The sequence below is a fragment of the Nyctibius grandis genome, chromosome 8 (assembly GCF_013368605.1).
Source record: "Nyctibius grandis isolate bNycGra1 chromosome 8, bNycGra1.pri, whole genome shotgun sequence".
NCBI lineage: Eukaryota > Metazoa > Chordata > Aves > Nyctibiiformes > Nyctibiidae > Nyctibius > Nyctibius grandis.
The window spans coordinates 19088675-19113387 of record NC_090665.1 but is presented as its reverse complement, the minus strand read 5'-3'; the positions used below and the strand labels follow the sequence as shown (position 1 = coordinate 19113387).

Here is a 24713-nt window from a genome sequence, read left to right as displayed (position 1 = left end):
ATCCTTTTGTGAAAATATTTCCAAGAAATACAGTTGTCTTTTGAATGCATTTCACAAAAAGCAATGTTTAGCCACCAATTCTGATTCTTTTTGCAGGCTCATGTAACTTAAAATTGCCTTTGATTTAATTTAAAAAAGGAACACTGGCAAGCACTTAGTATGTGCAAAAGCTTTTGGCAGCTTAAAAATACTGTGTAAAGAAACTTCTCAGTGGGAGCTGGTACAGACTCTTATGTCAACTCATCTCTCAAACATTTCATTTGGGCAGGTCTTTTTTGGTGCATTCTTCAAGAACTGGCTTTTTTATATAGTGAAAACATTTTAGAATTACATTTTATTAACCGATATTTACAATCGGATTCGGAGAAGTAAGGCAAAAACATACTGGTACAATTCCAGGCTTAGATTCACTCCTTTTATATAAAAAGCAGAATTAAGCACGTGTTAGTAAACATTTCTATTATTTCCAAGTAGTTCTTCATTTCAAACTGCGTTCATGAGTTTTCTTTATACACCCCTACATTCTGTTGAAGTATTTTGTATTTACACAAGTGTTTGAGGAATGACCATGCTATCTGTCAGAGCTGCTTGGTCAGAGGGTTTCTGAACAAAAGCAGGTGATGGATGCACAAACACTTGAGTCACGAGTCCTTCCCCAACTGATGTCCTTGCTACACTGTCAGCAGAAAAAAATCAGGTGCTACAAAGGGCAAATGGTCATCACGAAGAATCAGATGCATCATGAACAACAAAATATATTGTATATCTTAAATACTGGAAAACTTATTAATCAAAAGTCTGCACAGAAACAGTAAATGTTTCCTACTGGACATACCAGATTCAAGGTTAGTATTGCATTCCCTGTATCTGCCACACATCTGCTGCTCACACTCATTTGAAGGATGTTATGGACCACATGTCTAACACCTGGGAGCAGACAGCCAACAAGGGACTCTGCTTCTTCCGTAACAGGCCAGCTAAAGATAAAAGGAGACCCAACTGCAAGGTTGTAAGGCCAAAGAAACCGGACATTCCTGGCAACAAACAAGCTTTTAGATAACTGCTCAGATCACTTCACCTTCTAAAGGGCTGTGCCCTTGCTTAAAACCAAAGAGCTAATGGTGGTCAATAGCCAGAGGAACTCAAACACTGCAAAAGCAAAAACAGAGTCACAGCCTGAGTAAGTGAATTCAGGCACAAGTGCCAGCTGGCAGCTGGAGAGACCGAACAGGCAGCTGGATGCTCTGTGCCTGGTTGCTTTTTCTAAGGAGCTCTAGGGAGATAAGAAAAGGCTCCTCAAGCATGTGGGAGAACAGGTTAAAGACAGGGAAAGAGCTAAGGCACTGAAAAGAAAGAAGTGCACATCAGCTCTGTGAACACTTTTTATTCTTTACCTTCAAGCCACAGTATCCAAGTGAGAAAAAACAGGCTCAATGACAAGCTCTGTTTCTCCCAAGAACTTGTCCTCCTCTGTAATCCCATTAAGATCAGATGTCCTATAGAGATAGCTGCAATGCATGTTTGCACATAATTTACTAATGGAAGAAACATCTCAGAAAGGACAGTGGAGCATCTGGTTCCAGGAATCTACATTTCAGTAATTAATCTCTTTACTGTTAAGGCTTACTCTCTGAAAGTGCTAATTTTAGGACATAAGTGTCAACCTGTGGAAAACATCAAGGTAACACCAAACCCTTACTGAAACGCTAAAGAAAGTTATGAGTGACTGGTGACATGATGTTCAACTCCTAACATCCTAGTTTCATAGCTAACCACTGACTGATCCAGCAAGGCCACACACATTTTCCACTCGTAACTTCATGATTTCTTTTTTTTGAAGAGAAACAGGCAAGCAGCACAGAATTACATTTCTGATCCATTTTACTGCATTAAGTCAAAACCTTATTCTGCTGGGTTTGCACATGTGTAACTGAGAACTGAATCTGGCCATCTCATCTTCAAGCAAGTATCAATACTAATGAAAAGAAAATGAGCACAGCAGTTGACAGATGAGAAGTGAGGAAAAACAAACACCAAAGGCATGAAGTGTTCAATTCAATTGGTTCCATACATTGTATTCAGAGTGATCCCTGAGGCGAAAGAAGTCTGACAAACATTACAATGGCTATTTTTCATCAAAAACCACACACATAGAATCTATTATGTTTTAAGCTAACCACAAATTGGCAATAATTATTAACAGACTGCAATTGTAGAAGATATTGCACACAAATTCTGTTTAGACAGAACATAACATTTTGTTCTGAAGAGGCACCAAATTAATACGATGAAAATAGTACATTTTTTTATAATATATATTTATTTACAGAGCTCCCACAGTTTAAAATAAGAGTCCTAACAGAACTGAAATAATTGAGCCCCAGAACAAGGAAGTAATTAGTTTCTTTCTGACTGGAAACGTGTAAACGTATGTACAGCTACCACACCTCAGCGTAGGAGATCATGGTCCACGGTCTGAGCCAGCTTCAGCTGGACTAGACTTGGAATAGTGCCCTGAGATGATGTCAGACTCCTGCCACCCAAAACATCCTGAAGTATTCATGTGACGCTTCTTGGTGCTGAATCCTAATGCTTTCCCCACTGTGGTATTCCTCACTCCAATCGCTAATTCCAGCTGCAAGCCTTACTTATTCAAGGAAGTGATTCAAAAGCTAAAAAGACCAGAACTTTGCCTGTATTTCCTAGACACTCCATCTTCCTTAGCTCCAAACACTCTAAAGACACCACACCTGTTTCTGTATTCCTGAAACAACAGTACTGCAGTGAACAGGAGTTCAGTTACTTGAGTACTTTGGCAGAGAATTAATTTCTTGTTTCACTGACAAAAGCAGAGCTGCCAGTTAGTACTAGCTGACAGGCTCAAATATCTTGAAATGCCGCTTAGCCTTAGAAATGAAATCCTGTGTTTTGCCTTTACAAACCCTTCTTTGGTTAAGGGAACATCAAAACCATTCGCCTATGTTTGTCCAGTTCCTCTTAAGCTACAGGAGATATCACAACCTGGAATTAATGTGTATTCACCCACACATGGGCAGTAGTCATCTAATAGTCATGAAGTGGTGATGCCTTTCATCAAAACCTTGTATGATTCAGGAAATGTAATCTAGAACTCAGAATCTCTTGAGAGTTTTTAGAAATCAGGTGGCAACCCCCGTGGGATGCACAGAAAAAGCTAAGAGCACCAGTGCTAGCCACACTAGGTGTTACAGCACACAGTAATCACACGTCAGTTTACACTGTAGATGTACTCACAGTGTCTACTCCTCAATTTACCTTTCTGTTGCAGGTGATGGCAGAATGGTTCAGCAGCTGCTATTAAGTGAAGTGACTCCTGTTGCACTGTGCCATGTTACCCTGCTTTGCTGGCCAGAGGTTGCTGCAGAGTCTATGAAGCAACAAAGACTTTCCACATGCATTAAAACCAAATGATTCTGACAGATGGAAGAGTATGAAGCGTGGAGATAAAGGCTCAGCGATATCTCTCTTTGTCTCTCATGAGCAATGGAACTGTGCATAAGGCTTTTGTCTGAAATGTGCTAAACTGGAATTCTGTTTTATTTAAACTGGGTTTAAACCAAGTGTATTAAGATTACTGTTGTAAAGAAGAAACTTCATGAAAGTGAGAAAGATCAGGAACAGTTCTGTCACACTCCATTCAGATTTCCAATACACCCAGAAGGAAAATGGAGTACATTTACCCTGAAGTCAAAGCAGAAGATGGTTTTCCACTTTGGGAAGGAAGGTGTGGAAGAAAGGAAAGGGAGGAGGGATCAACAACGGTAGAAAGAGGTATACTCACTGTGAAGCAAAACCAAAGCTTTTGATAAGAACAAGGAGGGAAGAAAAAAGCAGTATCAGAGTATCTTGATGTGTCAACACAGAGCAGTGGTGGCTTGCCCTCAAAAATCAAATCTTACCAAAGTTTAACAGCAGTTTTCCTAATTAATTTCAGATGAGAAGAAACAGCATTTTCCACTTGGCTTCTCTCTTTCTCATCACTGAACTCTTCCTCTCTTACACACTGTCCTTGCCTCAACGGCTCTCCCTCCTTCCTTTGCGTCTCCCAGTAGCTCTTACTTTGGCAGTACTTTTGGTTGGCTGGTGTTCTCCGAGGGCCACAGTTTCTTTATAGCTCCCTTCCTCACTCAGTGCATCTCTTACAGGGCATAGTTGTTTCCAAGCTAAATCAATACCCCATGTTTGTAGCCAAAAGCCTGAAATGGACTGGACTCAGCTATATGCATTTAAATCCAAATCAGCTCTACTCAGAGGATTCTGTACCTACAACAGTACAAAAAATAAAGTGCTGCAGCCAGCGGCGAGTTAATGCCAGTAAGCAGCAAGGGCTGAGGACTGGCACTAATATTGTTTTCGCATGATTTTAAGTTATTATTCCTTTGTATGCTTCTTAAACCAGCTGCAGCTCACCATACTCAGCAGAAGAGAACCAGTCTACCAAAGCCTGGGCCAAGGACGTGAAGACGACAAGCGCTGCTGCCACCACGCTGCCGCTCGCCCTCCCAGCCAGAGGCTCTCCAGCTGCTGTGTGCGGCGCAGGTGGGTGCTCCAGCTGCGGATGCTCACTGGTAATACAGCGCAAACACCTGAGCCATGCTGGGGGCGTGCATGAAGCATCGCAGGTGGATTACTGCATCCTTCTGGCTCATACATACTGTCTGCGCTGCCCCAACCTATCTCCTGTGAGCTACGGACAGCAATACCGCTAGTGGAGATGTGCTCCTGTAATGGAGCTTGAGCAGCACGGGACAACACTGCTCCTCACCCAAGATACGGTGGCAGCAGTATCACTGCTTCCCGTCCATTTCTGTAGATATTAGCTGTCAGCCTCACTCACCCATCCGCCTGGTCAGTACAGTGCCAGGAGCACATCAGGCATCCCATTACCAAAACCTCACTGTGGGAGGCAAAAAAACAAATTATTTGAACTGAGTTACGAGTCTGAAACTACTTGTGCAGCCCAAGATGCGCACAAAAAAACAGCGAATGTCTCTGAAAATAGACCTAGAGGCTGCTGGTCAAAATACATATACAAAAAAGTTTTATATTTCTGTCCAACACTACACTGTCTACTGACAGCACGAAACAAAATACCTCTACTAAATTCTGTGTGAAATAAATGTCAAAGCATTTTCTTGAAGTCGCCAGAACTTGAAAGATATTATTGTGGTTATTTTAGACAGTTCATCCTGTGCCTAGCACTTGGCATTTAAACCTATGTTCATCTCTTTATTATTACTCAGAGTTTATCTTTTCTTTATAATTTATTCAAGTATTTAATATTGTGATAAACACAGGAAAGCAGACAAACATAAATGCAAGATCTGCGCTCACGGCTGAGTTGGTGTATGAGGGCACTACACCATGTAAATAGCCTAAGGTTCCTACAACCATAGCTCATCTAATTCCAAAATCCCAGACCAGACCAGTCAGATAATTGGGATTATTTTTTTTTCTTAACTCTCCTACCTTCCTCTGTAAGAAGATCCAAACAGTGAAATGATCAAGGGAAACATGGAAAGCTGGCATTTGCTATAGCCCATCAGAGCTAGAGCCAAGCAGAACTGCAGACAGAGCATTGCAGACAAAACTGCGACAAATCAAGCATGTGTGTGCATAGATTTGTTTATAAATGTGCTTATTACGCAAAGCAGTGTGGCTGCAGATGGCCAAAGCCCCAAAAAACTGAAGTGGTCTTTTTTTTCCCCTTGTCTGTGTTGTTTCTCTCTTTGCCTTCTTGGCTTTAATCAAGCTACTTTGCCTTTCTATAGGGCAATTTTCTTCTCTCCCAAGAAGCATTCTGAACACACATCTTAAATTGTGACTTTTGTCAAATGCATAAAATCACAAAGCCTTCCCACAGCACTCCCTAGGACTGCCACTTACAGAGACTTTTCTGTGCCCCTTTAATTTACACCCTACTCTTTCATGTATGCATTGCTTACAAATAAATAGCTTGCTTCTCTTTTTTTAAAAGAAAAAAAGATAATAAATTCCTCTTATGTAGGAGAATGTTTTCATCACTTTATTGTTTTGAGTCCACATTCTTCATAAGCTGTCATAAGAATTTGGTTAACAGATCCATAATAATTTCATTCCACATACTGTCATACTACACATGTTGCTGCAACACCAATAAGAAGTAAAAGCAATATAAAATGTTGTTGCTCAGAGTACTGAAGTCAGATGGAGAAGATTTGCTCAGTGGAAAAGGGCTGGTTTTAACGCAATCTCTTTTTCAACCATATGCATACTTCAAATGTTACTGCAACACTGAAGTATGAAAACAGATCCACATCTTGGGCTCATTCTCCTCTGTATACCAGAGCCAGAGCTGCTGCCTAAACTGGTAAGAGCCAAACCCAAACCAAACGTCTTTCAGCACAGAAGAAGAAACACTGCTCTGAAGAAGAGATACGGACACCGTCCCTTCTGCACCGCTCTGCTGCTGATGGTGCTGAGCCCCGCTGACCTCACTGGAGCACACACATCGAGGGGAAGGGGCTGGCAATCACTCTGCAGCTACCAGCAGGCCTGAGCGTTCGGCACAGAAGGCAAAGAAGTCACAAAGGTAACAAGAACATTTGCAAAAATAGCTCTGAAGTAGAACTACATTTTGTGCCTCACTCACTACTTTCCTCTTTACACTCTTAACGTTATTCATTTACTCAAACATAAGCCTGTTTCTGTTCCTGCTGAGGTCAAGTGCCAAAGCGGAAGTTGATTAAGGTCAAATAAAGCTACATATGTTTATTGTTGCTTAAAAATGTATTACACGTTGAAGCTTCTGACTTGAGCTAAAAGATATGAATATTTTGAATATTTCTTTTGAACTTTACAGCCCTGGGTACTCTGGCTTTCCAAAGACAATCCCTCCTCCAAGACATCGGAGGAACAGAACACCCTTCTCTTCCCAGAGTTGAGCCTCATGCTGACCTCCAAAAGCTGGGGCAAGTCCTCCCTCTTTGGGTACACACAGATACATTCCCACCTACAGAAACTGTAAGTCATGAGATCTTGCAATTCTTAGAGTTGCCATTTATTGATAGCACTTAGTACGCATATGGCACAAATTTTCAGCAGGTAAGTGCATACAAATGAGGAAATGAGCGCGCTGAATTATTTCAACTAGAAACATTAAATCAACACAGATCATGCAACAAAACTTAAGGAACAAGTTCTGGAGGTGAACTTTAGTATTAGATGAGGAAAAATTCTCAAAGCCATGCTTTTATTGTTTCTACTGCTTTTAGAAGACTAAAATTCCATTTACAAACTAAGTGACCTGAGAAGCAGCAAGGGCAGTGCCCCAGCCCTGCCTGTACGCCAGAGCAGAGCAGCCATCCTGCAACTGTGCGACAGGGGAGCGCCTCTTACTTCTTCTGTAACTGGAAAGAGTAGAGAAAATCTCTGCAAGCTTTCCAGACACGAAAAACCGAATAGAGAGAGTAGTATTGTCACCTTGCTGTTGCTGTATTCAAGCTAACATGTCAGTTCAAGTGACAGTATTTTATTCAAAACGCAAAACACTTCATTTTTGTGTAGCTGGTTACCAAGGGCGGGAGGGGAGGTGGAGAGGAGGATCATATCCTCAAATATCATGCTTTGCTCTTATCTTCCACACAAATCTCAGCTGCCACAGTTCATAATAAATCACATGAAAAAACAAAGAACGACCTACTACAGAATCACAGAATCAATCAGGTTGGAAGAGACCTCTGGGATCATCGAGTCCAACCATTGCCCTGACACCACCATGTCAACTAGATCATGGCACTAAGTGCCATGTCCAGTTTTTTCTTAAACACATCCAGAGGTGGTGACTCCACCACCTCCCTGGGCAGCCTGTTCCAATGTCTAATGACCCTCTCTGAGAAGAAATTCTTCTTAACGTCCAACCTGAACCTCCCCTGGCGAAGCCTGAGGCTATGTCCTCTTGTCCTATCGCTAGTTGCCTGGGAGAAGAGGCCGACTCGCACTTCACTACAACCTCCCTTCAGGTAGTTGTAGACTGCAATAAGGTCACCTCTGAGCCTCCTCTTCTCCAGGCTAAACAACCCCAGCTCCCTCAGCCGTTCCTCATAGGTCAGACCCTCCAGACCCTTCACCAGCTTGGTCGCCCTCCTCTGGACTCGCTCCAACACCTCAACATCTTTCTTGAAGTGCGGGGCCCAGAACTGGACACAGTATTCAAGGTGCGGCCTCACCAGTGCCAAGTACAGAGGGACGATCACTTCCCTAGACCGGCTGGCTACACTATTCCTAATAGAGGCCAGGATGCCATTGGCCTTCTTGGCCACCTGGGCACACTGAGGGCTCATGTTTAGCTGGCTGTCGATCAGCACCCCCAGGTCTCTTTCCGCCGGGCCGCTCTCTAACCACTCTTCCCCCAGCCTGTAGCGCTGCATGGGGTTGTTGTGGCCGAAGTGTAAGACCCGGCACTTGTTCTTGTTGAACCTCATGCCGTTGGTCTTGGCCCATCCATCTAACCTGTCCAGATCCCTCTGCAGGGCCTTCCTACCCTCCAGCAGATCGACACTCCCACCCAGCTTGGTGTCATCTGCAAATTTGCTGAGGGTGCACTCAATCCCTATGTCTAGATCGTCTATAAAGATATTGAACAGCACCGGCCCCAGAACTGAGCCCTGGGGAACACCGCTAGTGACCGGCCGCCAGTTGGACTTTGCCCCATTCACCACCACTCTCTGGGCTCGGCCATCCAGCCACTTTTTAACCAAAGAGTCCACCCATCCAAGCCCCGGGCAGCCAGTTTGTCTAGGAGGATGCTGTGGGAGACAGTGTCAAATGCCTTCCTGAAGTCTAGATAGACTACATCCACAGCCCTGCCCTCATCTACTAAGCGGGTCACTTGGTCATAGAAGGAGATCAGGTTGGTCAAGCAGGACCTGCCTTTCATGAATCCATGTTGGCTGGCCCCGATGCCCCAATTGTCCTGCATGTGCCATGTAATGGCACTCAGGATGATCTGTTCCATCACCTTGCCTGGCACCGAGGTCAGGCTGACAGGCCTATAGTTCCCTGGATCATCCTTCTGGCCCTTCTTGTAGATGGGCGTTACATTTGATAATTTCCAGTCAGCTGGAACTTCTCCAGTTAACCCGGACTGCCGGTAGACAATAGAGAGTGGTTTGGCAAGTTCATTTGCCAGTTCCTTCATTATCTGGGGTGAATCCCATCCAGGCCCATAGCCTTGTGGGTGTCCAATTGGCACAGTAGGTCACTAACCGTCTCCTCCTGGATTATGGGGGGTTCACACAGCCCCCCGTCCCTAACTTCAGGCTCTGGGGGCTGAGTCTCCTGAGGACAATCGGTCCTGACATTAAAGACCGAGGCAAAGAAGGCATTGAGCACCTCTGCCTTTTCCTCATCCCCTGACACTACACTACCCTCCTCATTCAGCAAGTGGTGGAGGCTCTCCTTAACCCTCCTTTTGCTGTTAATGTATTTGCAGAAGCTTTTTTTGTTATCTTTGACTGTAACAGCCAAATCAAGCTCTAATTGAGCTTTGGCCCTTCTAATCTTCTCCCTACACAACCTGGCAACATCCCTATAGACCTCCCAAGTTACCCAACCTTTCTTCCAGAGCAAGTAGGCTCTGTTTTTTTCCTTAAGTTCTAGCCTAAGTTCTCTGTTTAACCAGGCCGGTCTTTTTCCCCCGACGGCTTGTCTTCCTACACACCGGGACAGCCTGCTCCTGAATATATAGCAATTCCTTTCTAAAGCACGTCCAGCCTTCCTGGACTCCTTTGCCCTTCAGGACCGACTCCCAAGGGACTCTGTCCACCAACCTCTTAAACAGGCTACTAGATAAAGCTCAACTTCTTTTCAAGTCACAAGTTCCAAATGCAAAGCATCACCCTAAACGTCAGTGCCCCCACTTCAAACACCAAACAATCCCACATAACCCCACATACTAAATTTTCTTCCTTTAGGCATCTTCCTCTTCTCCTTTTTCTTGCAGAAACAGCACGTACAGTCGTTTGCATTCACTCTACACAGGTTTTTAATATCTCAAACCTCACCATCTCATAGACTTACTTTGCAAACCAGCTCTTGCAGACATACTCTTAAAGGTACAGAAAACAAGATGGTCTATTAAATGCAGAGTCACTGAACACATTGATTCAACTTGTACATCTAGTTAGTGGTTGTTTGGATACTTATTTTGCATGTCTCTGGCAACTCCCAGGATTGCGTCCAAGAGAAGATGACACACAATAGTCACTGACAAAAAATTTCCAGTTTTGTCTTTCTGACATCTCTCCCTGCTCTGTGGATCCAGCCACGATCTAAAACTGATTATTAATCTGTATTGCCCAAGTATAAAACCAGATTTCTAAACTAACAAACTGAAGAGGAAAAAAAATGTCTGTGAATAAAGACGTCAATCTTCACTTTCTGCAAGGACTAGAATGCTAGAAATACCTGCTGTGATGCCTAAAGGTTTTATACTGTGATTAGTAGGTGGCTGTTAAGCAATAGCTGGAGGCTGTACTCTGTGTGTTCTCCCCTTCTTTTCTAGTGGAGTGCACCCACACCATTTCCTGCTTGTAGTGCCACTGGCAAAGGCACAATTCCTAGAAGAATATCCTACAAGGACATTCCCTTTCAGGGATTAACAAAGGAAAATGGGGCACATCTCCAGAGCTGTACACTTACTGGAAGCATTTTAGGGTAGACTTGTTCTCTCTGCCTCAGGATTGCTTTCTGATTCACAGCAACATTGAGATTTTACTTTTGCTTCACATGGGACAGGCAAACTTGCAAGAACACGCAGCAGAGCCTGGGGACTTAAAAAAGCCATTCAAAAAGAAGGCATAGTTTATCCCCTGAAATCAATACCAAATACTAATGCTCTCAGTAGGGAGAATATACCCAGTGGCACACAAGCTACAAAGAGGACGACCATTTAATCTGAAGGTATGAAAAGATAAAACACCAGATCTTCAGCTGACAGGAGCCCGCAGCCTCTGGAGATGGCATCCAGGCATGTCAGTATGTTTCAGATATTCTGCACTTTGGGATTTCCTCACCTCTCTTCTTGGGCACCACAGTCACTCACTGCCCTCAGACACAAAAACTCAGTTGGGATCAGTCTAGCTCCTGGCATCTGCATAACGTGCATAATGACAGTGTGAACTAAACACTCTTTTGCTTGTCTCCATAGTTGCCTCCACTGTATTATCCAGACATAAACTTCAATGATCTACAACAGACCAAGGGGAAAAAACATAATCTGTTAGGACTGTAACACATGTTTTATTAAGGTCCAGTAGTCTCCAGCCCTCTTTATCATGCTGCTCTTTCAAGTAACATGAATCCTGGTGGAAATGGGACCATCCATTTCTGCCACAGAAGTGCTCTGAAGCAGCGCCGCCTTCGCAACTCGCCAGGTCTCCACATCATTACTAAGCATAACTGCAGAGCTCAATGGCAAATTATTTTAATTAGTTACATAATTAACTGTTTCTAAACGAAAAGGCACAGTAATAATACACATCCAGAAGAGAAAGAAAGATGTGTAAGGGAAGACCATTTTCCTGAGTCGTCCCCTGCCCAGCAGCTTTCCTCCTGCCTACACCTGCACCAGCCTCACAACAGGGCTGAACCACTCATCCTCCTCAAAGGACCAAGGGGGAGAAAATGATCCCACAGATCTCCTGGGGAAGGGCAGCCTTTTGACAGGACAAACACCACTGCATTAACTGTTGCTGTAGCAAACGTAAAGCCCCCGTTACTACAATGGGTGGATGTGTTTGAGACCAGGAGGGGATCCCTGAAAGCCCACATCCAGCAGCAGGTAACAGACCATCTGACCAGCATGCCTTTCCTTTGGGTATCCCCAGCTCTGCAGGGTGGCAGACAGCTTCCACAGCTCCCCCCACGCTGTCGTAAAGCCTCACTTCTCTGAGAGCCCAGAGACCTTTGCTGTTGCTCTTGGAGCCCCACTCTCCCAGGATTTACCACACAAAGAACTGCAACTCAAGGTGCTCATAACTGCATCTGGGTATGGGGAGGTTGGTACATTGTTTGCTGCCATGACACCCAAGACTACCCTTTTATTCCAAGGACTGAAGTAAGTTGCACAGATGATCCATACTTGGACATGCTGCAATTTCTTTCAGACCCTTCTCACTTCATTATGCTTGAAATTACTACCAGGAAGGAGACAGTTATTTGTTTAAGTGCTGTTGAGGTCATTTATTTAACCATTAAGTGGGGAAAAAAAAAAAAGAGTTTGTTTTATAGATACTGGATTTTAAAGCAAAAGCTTAAACATCAGCTTCACAATGATGAAATCCATCCCCTTCCTCCTTAGGACCATTAGCCTCCTCCATGCACCAGATAATACCCTCAGCTGATACACAAAGCACAGCTTGGATTGGGTCCTAGCTACTGTAGTTGCCATGACTGCATCACACACCTCTCTATGGGCAGCCATGCTCTATCTCCATCCACTGCTAGATCTCATGACAGCTAATAAATTCTCTAATGTTACCATCACCCACTTACAACTAAGTTATTATCCTGTGTGATACAGCGGGGTATCATAGGGATGTACTTTGGACTTCTTCATAACCTACTTTATATTAAAAAAAAATTTCTACCACTCAAACAATACACACAAGTGCCCTGACAAACTGGCAAAAATACTATTTGCAGTGTCTTGATAATATTTTCATCAAGTGAGAGCCACACAGTATCAGATCATTGCCACCTCAGACGCAAACGACTCCAGGGTTCTGTAAACGCTCACTATATGTGTATTTGGCAAGGAAGAGCAGTTGTAAGTGTATTTCTCATTCTCATGCAGTGATTTATAATGAGGAACAACCCTGTCACTTATTCCTAATAAACCTGTAGTGTTTATTATAATCCCAGCACAAAATAAAAATAATCCAAATTAATTCAGAAAGAAAATGACTCTCGAAGACCGAGAGCCTTTCAAGCCCCTCTTCATTAAAGAATGGAGGCAACTCACTAAACCTGAAAGCAGTGACCCAACAAACATTTTACTTCTGCAAACAGTTTGCAGCAAAGATATATGGGAGTTTATTTGCATATAACTTGATATAAATTCCAACTGCATCCTGGGTGAAAGTAAAGGTTTTTTGTTTGTTTTGTTTAGCTTAGCTTTTGGGTTTGTTTTTATGGTGAACAGACTTAGTAAATATTTCCTAAGCTGTCTGCTGTTTAGAATTCCAAGTCTGAAATAAAACATAACCACACCACCAGCTCCAGTGCTGCTTATCACAAACAGCAATAAACCGCACCAACAATTAACTAACAGAACATTTACTTTACACAGAGCTTAGCGTAGCTCACAGCTTCACTTGTAAGGTAACATTTCAGCTCTGTTTGACAACAGAGACAGCAAATCCACCAGCAGACTAACCTACCGCGACAGCCTGTCAATGCTCTTTCTCTACGAATACACACTTAAAGGGAAAAAATAATCACATAACATCTGTAATAATAATTCTGTCACCCCTCTCTGCTGATTAAAGTATACCGTACCATTATGATGAGAGTCCTGGGTCTGCTCATTTCATCATCGCTATCCAGCGGCAGAATTTCATGTGACAACTCCTCTCGTCGTCGTCGCCTGCAGATATGTGGACAGTTCCTCTGTACCACAGAACGAAAGGCTTGGAGCAGAACAATGCTGGCAGCACAACCCATATCTGCATCCTGAAGCCTACAAAATAACTTCTATGTTTATGCTATGTTTGAAAAACAGTGGCTCCTTGTCCCTGAAAACAGCCGACAGTGCAGCTGCAGCCAGCTCGCTCTCCAATCGCTTCCTTGAGCTCTGATCATCTGATCACAACCAAATAGCTTGGATGCAGATAGAGGAAAGATTTGATCCACTGAAACTGAAACACACGCAATATTACGATGCTTTTTTCTCTCTCCCCCTCTCTCTGCTTCTGAATTCACATGAGAAAATGTGCTCCCTCTCTGGTACAATCAGCCGCCTCCTCTGACTCCAGTTTCATGGAACTGAAAGTATTAAAATTCCTAGTTCAAAAGAGCCAGCTGTTCATTAAACACACACACTCACAGAGGCATCCACAACAACTGGCAGGATCAGTTTAAATACCTTTTTTAAAAAGTCATATGTAGCAAAATAGGAAACATCTGGAAAGATATTAGCTCTCATTATCAGCACTGCTGTTTTTAAAATACTTTGCCTTAGGGTGTTTTGCCATAAAAAAAGAGACATATTTAAGCTCACTGAGGGATTTGGGCTGTAATCTTTTAACTTCTTGCAATTTTCTGAAGCACAGCAAGCTCATTTGAGTTGTAAATGTAACAAGTGGTAAAAAAACCCGCAGAAGTCTGGACTGCTTCATCTAGCTCATGCTAAAATAGCCGTGGCTCAATGAGAAACAGCAGTGTGCAGCTCTGAAACGCCTTTCAATAGTGTAGTTGTTGTGTGTTCCCACACATGCGTGCTTTCTGCAGAGTACTACATTTTTACATCTACATAGGAGGCTTGTGTTGAGCAGGGTCTCTGCTCAGAGGGTCTCACACTGAACCAAACACCAATGACCTTCCATGAAGGGTGAGATGAAAGTGTTTTAGTGTTTTCTCAATTGGGATGCAGGCAGGGAGAAGCAGCTGCCAGCAGTCAGCAGGAACAACTGGCCTTTCTGGCTCCTGCCTGACAAGTCATTCTAAAAGCAGGCAGGGATGCTCAGCAATCACAGGGATGCTCAGCAATCACATGACTGACCTGGAAACACAGCGAGCGCTAATGGTAGAGTGTCACATAATACCACTTGAGAGGAAGTTAGCACTAAAAATATCTACAGAAAATGGATTTCTCTTACACTTTAGGAAAACTAAGAATTTCCAATAGGGTTTCCAGAGAAGCTTCTTTTAAACTAATATGTATAACTTTATTATATGTGCACCCAAAACCATATTTATCTTGCATCGAAAGGCTTTGATTTCTAATGAAGGCCATGAGAGTTTTGTCATCAATTCTCATGGGGGCACAAGCAACCTTATAATGTCTGTTAATGAGATCTTTGTAAATAATACTCCTCCTCACAATCTCCATCAGGAATTGCACTGAAAACATTCCATGGAAATAATTTCTTCTGGGCTCGATTAGTGTTTAATTGCTCAGTGATCTTGCAAAAGACATCACCATTTTAATTAAAGCATTTGCCAGAAAAGCTAAATATGTCCTTTAAAAGCAACACACTCCTTGCCATTATTTTTTGCCTTTGTTTCATTATAGTAAGCTGCTTTGAGTGCGTACGGAAGATGGTTAGCAGCACTGGCAGGCACGGCACAAACTCACCCATGGCTCTGCCACTGCACCTACCCGGTTCTCCCTCCTTGCATCTCACTGGGCACAGACTTCACACGCTTACGTGACGTGCCTACCTATGGGCATACCCTACAGAGGCGGCCACACACCATGCTTGGGAGTTTGACTTCTCTAATGCGATTATAAGAGCGCAGTGGCACAGCTGGGTAATTCCTGCACCAAATCAGCAACCCGGCTGTTGCTGCTATTGTTTATGCTTTCATGAGTCCCCTGCCTGCTCCAGAGCTGCAACTGACACCTTGGCCACACAAAAGATGCTGTTGGGAGACTTACATTCCTACTCGTAACTCCAGCAGCAGCAATATAGGCCTGGATAACGTCTGTTGCTGGCTGTTACGGCAACTGCTCTGGTACCTAGGGGGCTGCTAATGCATCTCCTGACTCTCTGCACGGCATCTTCTTGTACTCATCAGTGTTCAGCTGGGAGAGCTGGCAGGGATTTTTATGAAATTTGGTTTCCATAGCACAGCCCAATGCTGTCGCACATGTGCGTGCGTGCATGAGTACGTGGAACAGCACCCTAGGGCTTGACCCAAAGCTTTGCTTTGCGCTCAGTGAAGAAACCCATTCATTTCAGTGGTCTTTGGATTGAGCTACTCTCTGCCAGTGGCCCAAGTGACTTCATTACAATTATTTGTGGATTAAGCTATTATTAGATACAAGTAGGAATGACACAATCTTGGCATTTCATCTCTTAGGAGAGAAAAATGACACTTACACTTAGTCCGAAAACAAGTAAACTAACAAGCCAAAGCCAGCTAGAAGTAGCCTCCAGGTCTTGATCGAAATTCAAGAACTGAAAAAAAACAGCTAATGCACAGGGGAAAAGAAAACACTGAAGAGCTAAAAAGCCCCTTCTGTTTCCAGGAAATCTCACAGAAGCCTGAGCTATCATTGGAAAGGAAACCTCCTAGCCCATTAAAAATGCCTGGACACACACACAGTATCAACAGCTTTGTTTTTCAAATGTAGGGATCTCATTAGCATACATTATGCTTACACACCAACTAGCAACAGCGTTAGTTACCCCTACAGTGAAGCATCAAGCACTATTCTGTGTTAATTAGCACTTTAATCCAGAAGCTGAATTCAGCGAAACCCACCGGGAAGCAAAATACTCCTTTGTGCAAGCAACTCCTTAATCCCCCATTACGAAGACTTTGGCAACAGCACTGGGCTAAGGGACATCCGCACTGGAAGCCACCCGCTGCCCACTCCCACTCCATTCCTAACCACCGCTCATCTCAGCTATGCTAAGTAGTCATGTAACACCGGCATAACGGTTTACAGAAACAGGCTGGGAAGCAGATCACTAAAGGTACCTTAATGAAAAAAAAAAAAAATAAAAAAAGAACTGGAGAGGCAAGACAGTTGTTTTAAGCCAGATGACTTCAGTGACCCAGTCCTTGGCAGCTCCGAGGGCTGGGTCTGTGCAGCAGCAAAGCTGTGCAAGAGCAGAAGTGGGTCACGCTTGCCATGTCTTACAAAGTCCGTGATAAGAAAGCAGAGTTCAAAGGCATCTGGATCCTCGAGCTAACAGCAATCTGTCATCCAGTCTCAGCTTCCACATGGAAGGGATGCCAGCTCTGCAAACGGGCAGCCAGGGCAGGAAGAGGTAAACTGGCAGGAGGTCTGCAGCAGAGAGTAAACCCCTCATCTTCCAAGCACTGGGTTATTTCTCTTCTGCAATATTCCTGCATTTCTGTTTCTGCAGGCTGCAAGACTTTCTAAAGATGCTACCAAACATTTTCTAACACTCTTATTTCATACCTCTTTAGCACACCACATGAAAAGTTTGTTTCCTTCCCACCGCTTTCTTTATTCCATTAATTTTCCTTTCTCTTTGTCAGTTGAATTCATGTCATCTGAATAAACAGGATACAACCTATTTGTATGCTGGTCTTCAGCTGAGGACTTTAAACAGGAAGATAGAAAGGCAGCTCTCAGAGGAGATCCTTAAGTGAGAGGATGACTTTCCAAATGAAACACCGATCCTACCTTCCAACCCCAGAGGAGGCTGCTTTCTCCTCAGGCAAGGAGGACGGTCGCAAGTTAGAAGAACCCTTTGCCCACACCTGCTCAGCTGTCAAGATGGCACTTTTTTTTTTTTTATTCTCCAGAAAACAAGCCTTCCTCTCCAAGATGTGTTTGCATGACGTGCACTGAGAAGTTACACAAAAGTTCTTTAAGTGTGACAATCCTAAAGCAGCAATGGCAGGTGACTGCAGGAGCCATCCACAAGAACAGGAACACCCCTGGAACTGCTTATGACAGTCTGTTCAGTCTGGCCCACAAAAGCCCCAAGCCATTAACAGGAACTAAAGACAGCATAACAGTACAAATAACAAGAACAGCATTGTTACAGATGATCATGCTCATGCCACCATTACGACTTACCAAAGGATGCCCAAATATCCAGCTGAGCAAGGTACTTGCTGCTGTAAAGCGGGTTTATACAAAGCTACTGTCACAGACAGCAACTTGTTGGCATTCTGAAGCTGCTGCACAGGACCATTTACTTAAACTCAAAGTGGTTAATAAACTGTCAAAACAATGTCCATTCACTGAAAATCCTTCATCAGAGAGAGCGCAAAAATTGCCAGGTCAGCTACTACCTCGCATAGCTCAATCAGAGATAGCTTGGGATGGTTCTAGTCCAGGTGATGTACTGGTACACACAGACATGCACAGCACTTGGCTGAGCACATCTGAGCACTTCTGGAGTCAGACCCCTGCAAGCCCCTGCCATTTTAAAGCATGAATTATTCTCTTGGGAAGAGTAGAGCAAGTCTTTCAGTTTTTCAAGGCTATCCCTACATGAGTTACTACTCCACATACATCACCCTGGTACAGCTGATGAGCAGCTCCAACAACACATAAGCAACGTGGCCAGTGGCTGTCACTCACAGCTCCACACACAGACCCACAGTTGTAGTAAAACTTCTGTTAAGGTCTGGCCTACACAAGTAGCAGGCATGCATTTGAAGCAAGATACAACAACAAAATTACAGTGTCTAGCTCGATGCAGACGAGGATCACTCACATTTTGGTGAGCTACTGTGTCATCTCTCAGCACCTTATAATTTATCACCCCCATCACCCTTCCAAAACAAAAAGAGCTGATAGACATTATCTTCTTAGCAAAGGGAATTTTCCTCAGAGACATCAAAGGTCCTTGTCTCCAGTATTTGTTTTCATAAAGGCTTGCAGGCATTTGCAAGGAAAGCAGAGGGAAAAAAAATGTACCCAAGTTTGAAAGTCTCTCTTCATGCTCTGCTATTTCAAAACAAACAGTGGAATGCTAACCAGCCTCCGAGGAGCCAGCATCAAGACTCGGACTGGACGTGTGAAGTACTCAAAGAGGTAGTTTTCATGGCCGTCTGCTTAATGACAGAAATCCTCATTAACGTGCTTCCTTTCCTTGCATGTTTTACGCCTGAGGAATAATATAAGCTCAGATCTTTCAGTGCGCTTTTTCTAGTGACTGTGTCCTTAAAGCAACGTGGCAGATACCACGTTATAGTGGCATCTCTCACTGCCACAGAGGCAGCATTTCCAATACCACCTCCTGTTCTCTGTCTGTTGCCAGGTTGCTGGTTAAGGTCTGGGGGACTATGAGAATCCATCTTCAGGAGCTGCCCTGTCTTCTCTTCTAACTCAGTTACATCCCAAAGCTTTCACATCCAGCCCAGTGGCCCACAAGAGGCTGTGCAGTGCTAGGCTGAACCACTGCCATCATACGTTTTGAGAAAAAAAAAAAAGCTTTAAAGCATACACGGTGATCATGCACTTATTTCAAAGAAAGCTTATGCACTCACGGTTGCTAAAAGCCATAAATAGCATCCGTGCCTTTCACCCATAACATACCCTCTTACAGTCATTTAAAAACATTCATGCACTGTATTTCAAAGCATTGCTTCAAAACAGTTAAATATCAGAAGCGCTGAGGTCTCAAACAGCAAAGCAGGCCCAAGGGTCTTGCCAAGGGTGACCAAGAGAGTCAGAAGTACCCAGGCTTTGTATTTCTTTAGTTTCCACCACCTGCTCTTTCGTGACCTGGGAAAGCAGGCATTTACTGCAGTAACTGGTCAGTACAGCTCCCGGATGACACACAGATTTTTCCTCTTGAAATTGTATTTTCTTCTCATGAAGCTATCCTTGACCACCACAAACAATTCTTAACCACACTAAATTACAGTCAATGCAATCTCCCCTATTAGTAGTATACGGTTATAACTATACGAGACAGGCTTAAATCATTCAACCACCTCATTTCTCTTCATCATACCTTACAGCAGCAAGCGATGCTTACACTGGTGCAACATTCAGGAGACACCTTCCCAGTGCTGCCACAAAACCATTGCAATGTCACCTGGCTACAGAGCAAACAGGATTGCAGAAAGTAAGTGTATGGCACCCTCTAGGGAGTACAACATGAAAGACAAATTCACCACCAGCTCTCCTCAGGTAACACAGATTACATGACTATGTTTATAAAGCCTTCTCTTTACATTTAAAAGAAAAAAGGTAACTGCACTTTCCAAAACCTTTAAAAGTGAGTCAGGTGTTCTCCACCATAGCTAGTGAGACAGCCCAAAGGAAGGGCTGCAGGATTAGGATTGCTGTTCTATCTCCCCTTTCAAAATATTGCACGGTTCAAACTGAATGACAAGTTATGCACAGACGTACCTTTAAAAACAGAAGCAACCAGCTGAAGGCTGCCTATGCAGCACAGTGCTATATGTGGCACAGAAAGAGGGAGTAGGCTACAAGAACTAGTGTCTGCTCTAAGAGCACCCTTGTGCAAATCACACAGCAGTGTGCTACCTGAACCGCAGCTACTCAATGGGGGATGTGTACCCAGAACGGGGAGCCCAGCAAGGGCTGCACAACAGCAGACGCGGGGCTGCTGGACTGCCGGCAAGCTCATCGGAGCTCACGCTGCAAAACATCTTCTTACAACTCTGCTGCTTCTGGACTTTACCTGCTGAAAACGGAAACCATCACATACAGACATAGGGGATAAAAAAATGCCCGATAACCACAGAAACAGGCTGCCTGTGACTGCATGTGCTAATGCCACCTTTCTCTTCTCAATATTGCTTTGCTCCTTCATGTTGATGTCTAGTGAAAAGTACTATACAGAAGTTGTGTGGAGTACTCTTAATTACTACCACACTGTACATGGCCAAAATACAGAGGTTTCCCCCGTTAGATCCCACAGCAGTTTGCTAATGGCATCAACGTATTGCAACCATTTACCAAATAAGGGAACAGGGACAAAGTGATAAAAAAGACTGAAGTAAGGATTTCCAACAGGCTAATGACAGAAGTTGGGCTAGAACCCACATCTCTGGAGCTTCAATCCCTAAAGGCATTTCTCAGAATATTATCTTTATACAAAACGTGAAATAAATTTGTAACTTGCATTCAAATAGTTGCCACATTCTTATTTCCAACTCAGGTGAAGCACCCTGCTGATTTTCAAGTAACTTCTCACATTGACAGGTAGTTTTCTACAATTACAGCCTCTGTGAGATCAGTGGAATTCTTGGGTCTTGGGTTAAGTAAAATGAGAGAACTGTAGTCTATAGGCAGTGATGAAAACCTCTTTATTTCTATGCACTTCACTGGCTTCTGGATCTAGCACTACATATTTTAAAGAGCGGCTAAGAGCATTGCTGTGGTTTCCTTAAACATATAACAGGAAAAACAAATATTTAACTTCATACCAGGAAAAATAACTACTTAACTTATAAAGCAAATATTTGTTTGTTTGTTTTTAAAAGAACTTTTATTATCCCATAAAACCAGAGGAGAATTAGTTGGAGCTACCAAAATTCATCCTTTCTCTAACACAGTGTTAAGTAAAGATATGTATTAAGATAAACTCTGGGAAGAATTTTCACCAGAAGTTAAAACTAAGGCTGGGCTCACACTTTTGAAGTGAAGATTTTACAAACAGGCCACAGCAGAAAAAACAGGCACTACCCCATTGGTTCCCAAAAAGAACTGGTAGCAATCACTCCCTTTCAGAAAGATCCACATTCAACTTGCACACAGCCCCTCAAACGGCATTATCGGCAGCTGGTCCTGCTTCCAGAAGACTCCCACTTCACTAACCCAAGGGGAGAGAGTCTGAAAACCAAAATTGGCATAAAGAAAAAAAAAAAATACCACACTAGCCTGTTTTCACTCTAACATGTTATTTTTGTGACAGATCTTACAGCTGTAACAGACTACGACGGGTCTGACACCTTGTCAGCATCCAGGATTTCCATGACATGCAAAAACTCCAAAGACTTTTGTCTAGATGTTTCACAAATCAATTTTAAGGAATGAAGCACACCCAGCTTCATGAAAAGCCACTGATCCCACACAAGAGCAAACGCATTCTCCATTTACTGCTCTGGCACGAGCCCTGCCGCTTACAGAAATACTGGGAAGAGAAATGAGCAACTCTGGAGACCAGGGAGGAATGTCCCTCAGTCAGTTCTCCCAATGGCACGCTCCATGGCTCTAGGAGAAGTCATTGGCTGCTAATGAGGTTTTAAGAATGACACGTGGGTTTGGATGAGGTGCCATTGGTACAGCAATGTTCTCTATGTTAAATGGGCTGAATGTGGGTTGAATAGCCCAGGGGTTTAATGAATTACCCCTCCTCCTTTAAAATATGATCAAAAGCCTATCAAATCAGTGCAAAAACTGTCGCTGACATCAACGAACTTTGGACAAGAGCCACAAAAACCTGTATTGCTGACATCTCGTCTTCAGGATGTGCAACTAGTCTCTATTTCTGTAAGAGCCACAGCTTGACACAATCCAATATTAGTATTTCTTTTCAAATACAGGCTAGAAATACAAAGCAAGAAGAAATACAGAGAGACTAGAGTTACTTTCAAAAAGACACCACCCAAATCTGGAGTAAACCAGAATTTTAGGACAGTGATATCTTGTTAGAAAATGCATTTCTTATTCCAATTTGCCTCCAGTCCAAGCCAATGACATCTTTCTATTTACAACCCAGCTAAGAACAGATAACAGAAAATAGATCTGTTCCATAACCAGAACACTTTCAGCCTCTAACTCTATGAAAAGACGGTATCTCCTTTTCAGCTCACAAGAGAGCTTGCAAGTAAAGGTATCTCTTGGCCTGCTCCTATCTACTCATACACTCCTTTACTTTTCAAACAACTCACTTGAGTAGTAAAAAACACACATGCCTTAAAATTTGACATAGGAATTTAAATGAGATAAATGAATTCTTTCTTTTAATGTTTCCCATATTGTTTAACAAAGAAAAACATTAACTGTTTCCCATCGAGAAAGAGTGGAATCAGATACTAAATGAATGGGTCAGGCTTCATACACAAATCCTAACTGCTTACATAAGACAGGTACAAACACAGCCTTACCAGATCAGCTAGGGAAGCAGGACTCTATTGATTGCAAATGAACACAGGGTAAAAATATTTAGAGAACTGGAGCGTGGCACTCAGTGGTAGCCTGCATGGCACGTGTCGAGGAACGGCCACAAGCAAGATGGAGAAGACACAAGACTTTGCTCTACTCTGTCTCCTTCACTGGGACCCTGAAGTCCGCACACACAGAATTTCACCAGCTCCACAGACCTGCGGTCTCAGTCTCTGCCAGTGATTGCAATAACTTTTTCCCCAGCACATCACTGTGTCTTATGCAGACACAGTTAACTCTGACAGCATCTCCACCTAGGTCACAGCTTTCCAGCGGTCTCCCATTCTTTAGTATGTCAGCATTTAGAATAACCACCTGGGAGCCAAGCTCATTTTTTATTTATCTGCATTAAAAATGAAAAAAAACACCACACTTTTTTTTTTCCTGCCTATGAAGTCAGGCCAGAGAGGTTAAACTGGCTCATCTCCTGCCTGCCAGGTTTGGTATCCTTCCTCTTGCCAGATTGACAGGACAAGAGAGTATCCAACACCTGCCTTGGATTCAGATTATGCAAGTGACAGAGATCAGCAGCAATTCCCACGTGGCTCTGCGCACACAAGTGGCTTCCAGGTTTTCAGGCCAAGGAACCCGTTTCCAAACTCCCTCACAAGAATGATGGCCTGTCCCAGGGAGCCAGAATTTTAGCTGCCTAAAGCATTCCAGGTTAATTTAATAAATTTTTAATTCAAAACATCAAATGCCTTGAAGATAAGAATTTCTGCTGCAAGCTGTGAGTTCAGCAGCTGAAAATAAACAGGAAAGAGCTGGAAGCACTGGCCAGCGCCAAAATGATCATCAACTACTGATCTGACACCTCCACGAGCAGAGTTCATTGTAGTCCTGGATATAATGCAAGGTATCTCTAGCAAAGGAAGTACTTACGCTACTATATTTAATAGTAGTGACATGAATACCCTGGTGAGACATCACTGAGAATGCACGAACAGGTCTGGCCACCTTGAAGAATGAACCAGTTGCAGAAAAGACCTGCTAACATGACGAGGGAATGAATGTGTTGAAGAGAGTGTCTGGTTCTCACTTACCCAGTACAAGTCTACTTCACACTGGATCGAGTCTTGTAGAAGGTCATCAGGATAAACTGAGGCTGAAGGACGCAACATATGAGGAAATGCTGAGAAAATATGTTTGTCCACCCTTAAGAAATGAAGGCTGATGGGAAATCTTGCCTTCTATACCTTACCTAGCAGCAGGGTTTAGAGAAGACAGACTGTTCTTGGAGATACACTGGCAAGGGATGAGACACAATGAACAGAACGTGCGACAAGGGAAATTTCAATTAAATACAATAAAATAAGTTTTTCACCATGAAGGGTGGTTAAACACTTGAACAGCACACCACAGAGACTGGGGGATCTCCATCTTTGGAGAGTCTCAATACTTGACTGGACAAGGGCTTGAGTAACCTTATTTAGTTGGACTTGCTTTGAGCAGGGAGATGGACTTGACAACCTCAAGAAGTTCCCTCCAAAATAAGTTATTCCATGACTGTATAAGAACACAGCTTATTCAGCCTAGCAAAGGAGAGCCTGAAGTTGTGCCCTGTCTGGGAGAGCCCTAAACATGACCGAAGTGGAAGAGCTACTTAAGTCAAAGGCTAGCACAAAGACAAGAACAAGAGGCTACAAACCGGCCATTTAGGCCATACAATTTCACTTTGCAGAAGGCTCTCTTTCTAACCTGACACAGAAATGAGCAAAAGAGGCCCCCAATCAGGCTGCTTTAAGTCAGCTGCATAATCCCTGCTTAATATTTCAAGGCAATTTCACTTTGAGGCTCCATAAGCAAAGAGTTCAGCCAGGAGCAAGGAACCAAA

The 24713-nt window shown here is 43.4% G+C and overlaps 1 protein-coding gene across 2 annotated transcripts in view; it reads right to left on the bottom strand.

Annotated features, from left to right (window-relative positions):
* Positions 1-24713, bottom strand: part of DOCK10 (dedicator of cytokinesis 10) — a 163806-nt gene that overhangs the window by 121516 nt on the left and 17577 nt on the right. The window contains exon 1 of one of the 2 annotated variants that reach the window (XM_068407079.1): positions 13579-13743. The exons of the other annotated variant lie outside the window; for it this stretch is intronic. Coding sequence (XP_068263180.1) covers positions 13579-13743 — 165 coding nt within the window. Of the gene's footprint in view, positions 1-13578; positions 13744-24713 lie in introns of those variants that run through there. 2 annotated transcript variants of the gene reach the window in all.